We start from the raw sequence: 11173 nt of genomic DNA, 5'->3' as shown, positions 1-11173 counted from the left end.
TGGAGAGGGTGAAAAAGGATGGTTTGGGTGATATCTCCCCTTGGCAAGTGTACAGAGCAAAGGAGAAAGCACTTGAAAAAATTCGAGGTAGTGTGATTGAGCATTACAGAGTACTATGGGATTATTGCGAGGAGTTGAAGAGAACAAACGTTGGAACAACTGCTTTAGTTGAGGGATATGCCGGTGAATTCAGACGACTGTACATTTGCCTTGGAGCATTGAGGGACGGTTTCATTAGGGGCTGTAGAAGGTTGATTGGGTTAGATGGTTGCTTTTTGAAGACAGAGCATGGTGGGCAGTTATTATCTGCAGTTGGTGTGGATGCTAATAATGGTATGTACCCAGTGGCGTATGCAGTTGTTGAGGTTGAGAACGGGGATAACTGGAGATGGTTTTTGGGGTTGTTAAAGGACGATTTACATATAAACAGTAGTCAGCATTGGACATTTATTTCTGATAAGCAGAAGGGGTTGGTTAATGCAATTGAGTCTTTGTTCGAGAATTCGGAGCATAGAACATGTGTTAGGCATTTATACAATAATTTTAGTGCCTCACACAAGGGATTGGCTTTGAAGAATTGTCTGTGGGATGCAGCCAGAGCAACTACTGTATTGCAGTGGGTTCACCACATGCAGCGGATGTTAGACATAGACCAGGGTGCGTATGAATGGCTTGAATCAAAACCAGCATCTCATTGGAGTAAATCCCATTTCAGAGAGGGAAACAAATGTGACATGCTTCTCAACAATTTATGTGAATCATTTAATAGTACAATTGTCAATGCAAGAGAGAAGCCCATTTTGACCATGCTAGAGGAGATTCGGATTTATTTGATGAAGAGAATTGTTGTCCGTAGAGAGTCTTCTGACCGGTGGACAGCAGTAGTTGGCCCTAGAATTCAGAAAATTTTGGACAGGAACAGTAGGCTTGCAAGGGTGGAGTGGGCTGAATATGCAGGCAACGAAAGGTTTCAAGTCCGACACAATGTAGGCACTGTACTTAATGCTGTGGACTTAAGGGCAAGAACGTGCACATGTCGTGCTTGGCAATTGTCAGGACTTCCTTGTTGTCATGCGATTTCCTCTATTGTATCACGAGGCCTTAATGTAATGGAGTTTGTAGATGACATATACAAGAAGGAGGCATACCTCGCAACTTATACTCCATCTATTTCCCCCATCACAGGTCCGGACTCATGGCCTAACCTAGGTCTCAAGCCCCTCGATCCACCATTATACACAAAAAGAGCTGGAAGGCCAAGAAAAAGCAGAAGAAAAGAGCCGAATGAAGCTTCTTCAAGTCAGGCTAAGAGGTTTAGAAAGTCTTCACGCAATGTAAATACTTCGGAGACAACTACAACAGCCACGTCAAGTCCAAGGAAGAGAGCGGGGTTGATAATGACGTGCAGGAAATGTGGTGAACGAGGACACAATAGTAGGGGCTGCAGAAGGGCACCACCACCAGCACCAAATTAGTATTGCCAGATGAAATTTTTTTGCTTTTGGTTTAATGAATCACTGCACATGAATTGTATATGGTTTGGTTCATTCACTACCATAGTAATAGTTGTAGAATGCTGAATTGTATATGTTTTTGTTGATATTTTTGAACAGCTGGACAGAGATAGGCACCTTCTGATTATGTGACCTTTTCTCTTCTCCAAACTGGATATCCAGAAATGAGCACTCTTTAATTATTGTCTAGTACTCATTTTACTTAGTTTGGTTATTGAGCTTGGTTGTTGAGTGCTGATTTTACTACATTTTGTTATTGAACTTGGATGTTGAGTATTGGTTTTGCTTTGTTCGAACTGGGTGTTGCGGACGTTCAATTGCAGGGATAAGCAGAATTGTATTTGGCTGCAGTTTAGACAGGTTGTTTAGCTCAAAATACGTAGGGACGGTTTGCACAATTTTTAACAAAAGTAGGGATGTTTTGCACAAAAACATTGTAAAGGTAGGGATGTTTTTCGCAGGTACATTGTAAAGGTAGGGATGTTTTGCGCAGGTACATTGTAAAGGTAGGGATGTTTTTCGCGAAGATAATATAAAGGTAGGGATTGTTATCACCAATTTAATTTTATGCTAAAATGGGGGAGAAAACACGTTCATATTTCATCATCTTCTCCACTCCATCATATGTATTATCCATTTACAGAATCATACTTTGATTGGCCTTCTCGTAAGCATAAAATAAGGATGGACATATTCATTCTCTTCATATAGCATTCAAAAATGTTTTGAACAATTAGTATTACAGCAGCCATGAATATTTTCTACCAGAAATGCAATAATTCTCACGTCATTTTCCCTAATTTATTGAATGAAATAATATTGTATAAGTTTTTTTTCATGTTACTTTACTTTTTTCTTGAACGTTTGAAGAAGAAAGAGGCGGGAGAGATTACACAGTGAAGAAAATGTTGATGGACGATATTACCCCTGCATTTTAAAAAGAAAAGATCCATTTTATTTGATTTAACGGAACATTTTAACGGTGAATTGACAGAAGGACGTTCTGCGCAAAAAATAGTAAAGGTAGGGACTTTATCCACCAAAAAACTAAAGGTAGGGACGTTATCCACAAAAACCTCCAAAGGTAGGGACGTTTTGTGCTAATCACCCTTTTTTTTTCTTCCATTACAGGAACAGTAGAAGGACAGATATGTAACACTAATAGCATCAGATAACATTCAAGGAAAGCAATAAATGGCAATTCGTATTAAACAAGACTAAATGGTCGCTGAATAAGTCACTAGAAAGCAATAAATGGCCACTTTACCAAATAAGTCACAAGTAAACAATAGAACTGTTCAGTGTCCAACACGTGACAATGGATGCACTGTTGGGACAAATTTTGTTCTTGCCAGCATGCAGTGTTATATGGGCTTCCAGCCCATGAGGAAAGAAGGCCCAAATCTTGGAGATATATGTACAAGGCAAAAACCGTGGCTTTCATGGTGAGGAGACAAAAACAGGGGCTGCACATTGACATTGAAAACCGGGGTCGCTGGAAATAAATTAGAGAGAACAAAAGTAGGGCTGACCGTGTGGAAAAAGAAGAAAAAGGGGAAAGAAAAAAAGAATTTTTCTTCCAATCTTTAGGTGTGAATTTACACGTTTTTCTTATTCTCTATTTAAGTACAAATTGAAAATTTCTCTAAAGTGTATTTTGAATGCTCTTAGAGGTGTAGTATTCAAAGTAGTTATCTCACAAGTTTCATCAAATTGGTGTTTATTGAGAGATTAATTGTTGTCTTAGAAATTGATTATTGTGATATGTTCAATTTGTTAAGAATTCAAGTTTTAGACATAAACTTAAATGTCTAACTTCTATTAAAAAACTCAATGAGTTGTCACTGTTGATGAAACAATAAATGAATTCCAATTTACTGTACAAGAGAGAAGAAAATGACGTCATTTTTGTCTATATATTTTTCCTACTTTTCATTGTTGAAGTTCTTTTTTTCCTTCCTTCTTTCTTTCTCTTCTTTAGCTCACGTCCATCCTGGTTTTTGCTCTTTATTTTCGGCGACCATACTAGACAACCATACTCCTTATTTTCAGGTACAACAATTTATATTGATTGATTTACGCAGTTGAAGAGGTATATGAATTTAAAATTTTGCTGGTCGTAATGGTTAGTAGTGTTTTTTTTCCTTTTTTTTTTTATGGAATTGATTTATATTTTGTTTCAAGTTGTATTAAAAATGCATATTTTCCTTTCCACCTTCTTGTTTAGGCTGTATAATTAATTATTTTCCTAAAAAGTATTGCCTGATCTTAGTTGGGTAAATTGACATTAATTTGGTAAATTCATTTTTGTTGGAATACCGAACATTTAATTTTGCTAATTTTATTGTGAATTCTTTAAAAAAAAAAAAATACTTCACACTGTGCTCCATAACTCCGCACTTCGTGGGAGCAAAGTGCGGAGGTCCAGAGCAACTCCTTACTGTGCAAAGTTGCTCGGAGTTGCTCCGTACTTTGGTCTCTCACCATAGTACGGAGCAATTACGCATTGTGCGGAGAGATCAAATGATCTCTCCGATCTCTCCGCATGGTGCGGAGAGTTTCTCCAAACTCTCCAGAGAGTTTGGATAGCTCTCCAGAGAAACTCTTCAAAGAGTTTTGAGAAACTTTTTTTTTTTTTTGTTATTCTTCATTTTTTTCTAGTTGGTTTTTTATTTTTTCATATTACCATATTTTTTCACAAATGTCGAGTTATTTCCAAGCTCTTCAGAGCTATATTTTTTTTCCACATTTCTCTTTCTTTTTATTCTCTTTTGTTTTCTTAAATTTAAACTATTTTATTTTTTATTTTTTTAGTTTACCTTTAATATATAATATATATGTATACATTCATAAGAAACAAATAAAATAGCTTAACAAAAAAAGAAAAAAAAAACAATCTCTCCGTACTGTGCAGAGAAATCAATTGATCTCTCAAAACTGTGCGGAGAGATCAACTCTCTCCACACAGTGCAGAGAGTTTGGAAGTGTTTCTCCAAACTCTCTGGAGAAATTCTCCGCTCTTGATTTTTTTTCTTTTGTTTATTTTTCGTTTTATCTATTTGGTTTTTTTTTTTAGATTACCATAGTTTTTCACGAATATCGAGGTATCTTCAAACTCTTCGAATGCTCCGCACGCACTGAGCTACGATTTTTTCCCCCATTTCTCTTTCTTTTTTATTCTCTTTGATTTTCTTAAATTTAAACTATTTAATTTTTTTTTTTTAGTTTATCTTTGATATATAATATATATGTATACATTCCTACATAATAAACAAACAAGAAAATAGTTTAACAAGAAAAAAAATATCTCCGCACAGTACGGAGTTGTCCGTAACTCCGCACAAAGTGTGCGGAGTAACTCTCCACTTTGTGGGAGCAACTCCGCACTTTACTCCCACGAAGTGCGGAGCATTTTATTTTTTTCAGCATCCACAATAAAATTAGCAAAACTAAATGTTCGGTATTCCAACAAAAATGAATTCACAAAATTAACATCAAATATCACACTAAAGTAATACTTTTCTCAGTATTCCAACGAAAATGAATTTACCAAATTAACGTCAATTTGCCCAACTAAAATCAGATAATACTTTCTAGGAAAATAATTAGTTGTGCAGAAGCTGTGCTTTTGTTGGGATTTTGACTTTCTTTTGGCGAATCCATTTCATAGCATTTCTGGGATGAATTTAAAGCTTTTGTTAATTATTTTAAATTTTCGGTATGATATTTCTTGATATTTTGCTCGATTATGCTTTTAATTTGATTGCATATTATTAGCTCATATTCTTTGGCAAGTATTTCTCTATATATGTTTGAGGTTCAGATTTTTTGGAATTTGAGTTTTAGATTGAGCTTGGTTTCATTACATATTATGATCAAAATGTTGCTTCAAAAAGGTGAATTGAGCTAGATAAATATTTGATGAAATGCTTTAGAGAGAGGAGGAAGCTACTGATCATAATGTTTGGCTTTTAAATGTCTAACTTTTAATTGATCGAAATACAAGAAATGATTTTTCATTTTTTTCTCCCTTCTTAGCAATAAGATTTTTTTTTTTTTAAATTTCTTAGAATTGTAAATGGCAATTTGCATGTTAGTTTTAAGGATTCATATGAAGAGCTCTTTGAATTTGGTCGATTTTATCTTTTTAAACATACTAGCCTTTTGTGGTTCATGTTTATAGATTGATTCGTCCAGAAAAATGAAATAGACAAAGAGCAATGAATGAGCTCAATAATAAGAGAGAGAATGGAATTGGTTCATTATTGAGAGATGATGAAAAACGAATAGCTTATAAAAAGAGAATGAATTCACTCATTTATGTAGACTGCGACTTTCATGTCCCGTCTTCTTGTTTTACTTTATGACTCTATTTCCACTTTTCAGAATAAATGGACTAATTATACAGTGACACATATTATACATTTGAAATTTTTTATGTTGGTGCAAAATCACTTTGAAGCCATTCTAGAGCAAATTAAACCACTGCAATATCTCTATTAGGAATACAATTGTGCAAATTAATATGAATTAAATCTGCATTACATGGAATTTGGATTTATTTATAACAAATGTTGGTAATTGGTCAAAAGACAATATGTACAAATATGATATGTTGTAATACTATATGTTATAGTTAAGATATAACATATTATACGTATATACTATAATACAATGTACAACATAATATAATGAGAAATTATTGCTGTACAAAATTTTTTTTGTTATATTACAGCAATATACATGTTACAACATATAACTTACCGTAAATGCTATAATACAATCTGCGCGGTCAGGTAACGACTTTTTATTTTATTTTTTAAATTTAATCATACAACCTAATATTTGTTTAGTTTGTTATTTTATTATTTAAAAATATGCATTAAATCTAATAAAAAATATAATTACAAGAAAAAGTTTAACTTCAATACATAAAAAAAATCTCAAGAAATAATCATTGCTAACAACAAAAGAATATAAAAAAAAAAATGAAGAAGACAAAAACGAAAAAAGTAAAACTTGTGAAAGGAAGAAAATGAAAGCATGACGCCAAAAAATTTGGCATTATTGTCCGAATGGAAAATGCTTTATTGATACACAAAAGACTTTTGCAGTCACCAGATTAAAAATATGGATTTATTATATTGTGTTAAAAAATTATAAATAATCGTAATAAATCTTCTTATAACGCTAATAAAATTGCAATAATTTTTTATTTTTTTTACAATTAGTATAAAAAAATCATTTTTATTTTCAACAAAAAAACACATTTCAAAATTAGTAATTTCAAAATCACTTTTTTTTTTAATTCCCGAAAATACAATTATAAAAAAGAAAACAATATTGAATTACAAAAATCAATATTTGCCAAATACAGTATCTAAAGACAATATGTGCAAATACGGTATGCTGTATATACGGTAAGCTGCAAATATGGTATGCTGTATATACAGTAAACTACAAATACGGTATACGTAAATACGGTATGTTGCATTTACGGTATATAAAGTGCATATACGATATGAATGAATCCGATTTCGTCCACTACAATAAATTTCAATACCGTATATGTTGTATACAGTATTTACAGCTTACCATATATGTAGGCAATTTACCGTATTTGCAACTTATCGTATATGCTACCTACCGTATTCGCAGCTAACTGTATATACCGATTTTTGCACTTACAAATACCGAGAATGCAGTACACCATACATTCACTTACCAAACCGAATGTCAAAAAAAAAAATTTAGATTTTTATTTTTTCAACATAAGCATAAAATAAATATTAAAATATATGAAGGACAAAATATAAAACGCATATGAATATGCAAGTCGATTTTATAATTTTGTACTCAATCTTCAAATTTCCAATATTGAATTACACAAAATTTAGAAATATAATCATCACATTCAATTCAATCATATCAACACTATCAAAGAATACGGACAAATTAGTTTGTATAATCTCGTATATTTCTTATTCAAGCATGAAATATACAAGCATATTTTTTTCTAAATAATACAATATTGTTACAATTGTAAAAATAATTTGCAATCATTTTCTTATATCATGGAAATATTTCTAGTTATTACTTCAAAAACTTTCCAAAAAATTAAAATTTATACGCTAATAAAAATATGATAAATACAAAATTCGTGCAATGCACGTGACAATGACTAGTTGTAATCTCTATTTATTATAGCAAATTTGGCTGGAGTTGTCCCATGGTTTTTTTTTCCTCTACACTGAAGGGTGTTTTCCACATATAAATTTGATGTTGTATTCTCTTGTTTTTGCTTTAATTATTTACTTGCATATTTAATCACTCTAATTAGTTGCTCGGATTATTAAATTTATTCTTGTAAGAAGTGAAATTGCACAGCATGCAGTTTACGAGAAGCCGCAACGTGTAATTCTTTGCAACTGTTGTAGTTAATAGAACCCTTGCACAACATTTTTCAACAAATGGGAAGAAAAAAATGATCCCAACAAGACATTAAGATTTATAATGAAGAACTATCAAAATGATAGTTGGAACAGTTAAGTTCATCACAATCGTAGGAACATGTAACAGAAAAAAAAATTCCAGAAGTCTTACACATGAAATCGATAAAAAGAATGATGTTTCCACAAAATGATACAAGCAAATTAGTTTTACACAATTCAAGCATGCAGAACATATAAATTAATAGAGAACCTTATTTAGGGAAAACCAAAGTCCTGAACTACTACCTACCATCAGCACAAATCAACCGTTTCTTCTAGTCTGCTCTAGACTGACCAGCACGAGAAGAGAGGATGATGCCAACGATAAGGCCATAAAGAGCCAGCGCTTCAGCAAAAATAAGAATAAGAATCATCCCTACAAAGAGCTTTGGTTGTTGTGCATTGGCTCTGTAAAAAAGAATATGATTAGGTGAGAGGAACTAAAACGATATCTTCCTCCTGAATAAATGAAAGGGCAACTCGCAAATAATTCCATTCCTTTCCTATTTATTTGAAGTAGACAATGGAACCATTAATTGAAGGCCAGAAAGATAACAACATATTTGAATTGGAATAATCGTAAACTTAAATGATCCAGACAAGACTCATGATCAATTTTAACCAAGAAAAAGCAGAATTAAATTCATTTGGGTCCCAAAAGTTCATTTGAAGAGACATAACATTTCAAAATTATGTCTAACCAGACTGTCTTCTTGTTTGACAGGCTAGAAATCTCACATTATAACTTACATACTAAATGATATCAATTTAAGGTTGGTTTTTCCTCCTGGAATCCTGTTTGAAGTCCAGGGTTATATGAAAGTGAAATGTAGATTCAATAATATGCCTTAAGAGTGAAGGTTGTATTCTACTTCAAAGGGAGAACAAGTAGTAAACAGAAAAAGAAACATTTCATCCCCATGCCAAGGAGCTAGAGAATTGCTCGCTACTTGTTGGAGAGATGCGGATTAAGTAATACATTGGCCTCTGGTTAAAGAAAGACATCCCAAGTGATTTTCAAATGTAAGTAATAAGCAAAAATAGATCCGGCAGTTACCTAGCAGTTTTACTTACTGTACAGATGTAGAAACTTATAGATAAAACCAGCAAATTTATGTATCTCAAAGTCTAGGCTAAATGCCAATAATCAAACAAAAGTGTTCAAGGAAATTAACTGAACTTAGAAGTAATAAATTAATCATTCTTCAAACGCTCCAAAAAGTGTACTAAAAGATTCAATAGGACACATAATTATTCTAATACAAATACAAAATTTCAACAATGTAAGATTATATCCCTCAACATAAATACATTTCACATGAATAACAAGGTAATGAAAACCAATATCCACTATATTTCAAAGATATTCTAAATTAATTAACTAAAAAAGTATCCTTTAACATAACATGAAACTGGTCATCAATATCTTAATTGACATATTGGTTTTCACCAATTCGAAATTCAATTAATCAAATGTGTATATAATCTCATTAATCGCATGCCAGATTAACAAGAAAACTTGATGAAACGTACGCACAAAAATCAAACTCTAGGAGCACTTCAAATTCAAATCCTAAAGTTGAATAAGAAACTGATAAATCTCTCAACTATAATGCACAAATCAAATCTAGATTCTTCCTCTGGTCTATTCTTAGATTAGGACAAAACATAGATCTTTAACCACTGACCTTAGGTTGAAAAAATGCATACACGTATTGCATTAAGAAGAGTAGAGAATTTTACCTAACACCAGCATCCCCAACAATTCCAATGGCCATACCAGCAGAAAGGCCAGCGAGGCCACAAGCGAGACCGGAAGAAAGGTGAGCATAGCCATCAAACAAGTAGTATGACTTTGCCTTAGGGTTGATTCCAGTACTGATGATCACAGCAATAATCAATCCATAAATACCCAAAACTCCAGCCATGACCACCGGAACTATCGACTTCATCACCAGCTCCGGTCGCATCACGCCCATCGACGCCACACCAACGCCACTCTTTGCCGTGCCGTACGCCGCACCCATACCTACAAAACAATATAACAATTAGAAAAGTCCATATTGAAATTGCTATGTTGACCATAGATCTGTAGATCGGGATAAGTACAGGAGAAAACTAGAGCAGCCGCGGCACCAAGGAAGCCGAAGAACGGCGCCGTTTCATCGCCGCTGAAAGTTGATGACATTTTCCCTGGAGTGGATCTGCAGAGATCGGATCTAAAGAATTATTTTTTTGCTTACAGCTCCGGGGAGAGAGAGAGTTGAGTTATTTGTTCGATTCGAGCCCTCATAATACTCGTGAGTCGTGACTGTCGGAATATACGGGGGATTTGGGAACACTAGAGATGTTAATTGCATTCGCATTACAATTTTTTTCTCTTTTTCTCTTTTTTATCATTTTTTAGTTATACTTAATATTCTTAATCCTTTCTCATTATAATGCTCAAGTCCTTAACGATTTTTTCTGTCGTTCTTACTCTCAATCTTTTCATTAGTTATTACATTTTATATTTAATAATAATTTTATGTTCAAAAGTCCGTTAAAATGACATAAAATAATTTATTTTTCATCATATTTTTAAACAATAAATAAATAAAAGTATATAAAAATATTTTTCTGTCATTTTAAAATATGAAAATAAAATATTTTGATATAAATCATCGTCGATGACAAAACATACTAATTAATGAAAAATTGAAAATAAAAAATTGAAGAAAAAATTAAGAAAATAATTTATCTAATGAGCAAAGATTGAAGAACTTCACTACAATTAAAATGTAGTGTACTTGTGTTCTTCTAAATTTTAATATAAGTCAAAATCGATATTTAATTTTAATCATATATTTTATAAGATCCTAAAGATTTCAACCACACATTTCTTAAATTTTATGAAATTTACTAAAAATTTAATTTTAATTTTCATCAAACAGAGTTGTATCAAATAAAAATAGGTGAAATAGAAAAAAACTTGCTCTACATATTAAAATAGGTGTAACGTAGTCCTGGAGATGGAAATTGTCTAAAATTCTAGGGGAAAATTACAGCAAAGGTCCCAATCTTTGAGCTGAATCTCGCTTTTGTTCCTAACCCTTTAATTTTTTGGTTGCTTTGTCCCCAACTTTTAAAAATTAGTTCACACGAATGATTTCATCTATTTTTCCGTAA

At 32.7% G+C, this 11173-nt stretch overlaps 2 protein-coding genes across 2 annotated transcripts in view; one reads left to right on the top strand and one right to left on the bottom strand.

Moving 5' to 3' along the window:
• LOC111409429 overlaps window positions 1-1475 on the top strand; it is a 3424-nt gene extending 1949 nt beyond the window's left edge. Inside the window, exon 5 of the mRNA XM_023039481.1 lies at window positions 8-1475. Coding sequence (XP_022895249.1) covers window positions 8-1475 — 1468 coding nt within the window. The remainder of the gene's footprint in view (window positions 1-7) is intronic.
• A 6524-nt stretch (window positions 1476-7999) lies between these two features.
• LOC111408905 (V-type proton ATPase 16 kDa proteolipid subunit) lies at window positions 8000-10382 on the bottom strand. The gene is made up of 3 exons (XM_023038753.1): window positions 10115-10382; window positions 9749-10034; window positions 8000-8413 (listed from the first exon to the last, which is right to left on the bottom strand). The coding sequence occupies exons 1-3, from the start codon at window positions 10191-10193 to the stop codon at window positions 8281-8283; spliced, it is 498 nt and encodes a 165-aa protein (XP_022894521.1). The 5' UTR covers window positions 10194-10382; the 3' UTR covers window positions 8000-8280.
• Window positions 10383-11173: the final 791 nt, after the last annotated feature.

This window comes from Olea europaea, chromosome 14 (genome assembly GCF_002742605.1).
Source record: "Olea europaea var. sylvestris chromosome 14, O_europaea_v1, whole genome shotgun sequence".
NCBI classification, from domain to species: Eukaryota; Viridiplantae; Streptophyta; class Magnoliopsida; order Lamiales; family Oleaceae; genus Olea; species Olea europaea.
Note: the sequence above shows the minus strand (reverse complement) of the source record. Positions and strands in the feature narration are given on the sequence as shown.

Excerpts from the sequence above, each read along its gene's own strand:
- LOC111408905 (XM_023038753.1), bottom strand. The coding sequence starts at position 10,193 with ATGTCATCAACTTTCAGCGGCGATGAAACGGCGCCGTTCTTCGGCTTC. Across the intron at positions 10,035-10,114 it reads GGCTGCTCTAGTTTTCTCCT|GTATGGGTGCGGCGTACGGC; the intron begins GTACTTATCCCG and ends ATTGTTTTGTAG. Across the intron at positions 8,414-9,748 it reads GTTGGGGATGCTGGTGTTAG|AGCCAATGCACAACAACCAA; the intron begins GTAAAATTCTCT and ends TCTTTTTTACAG.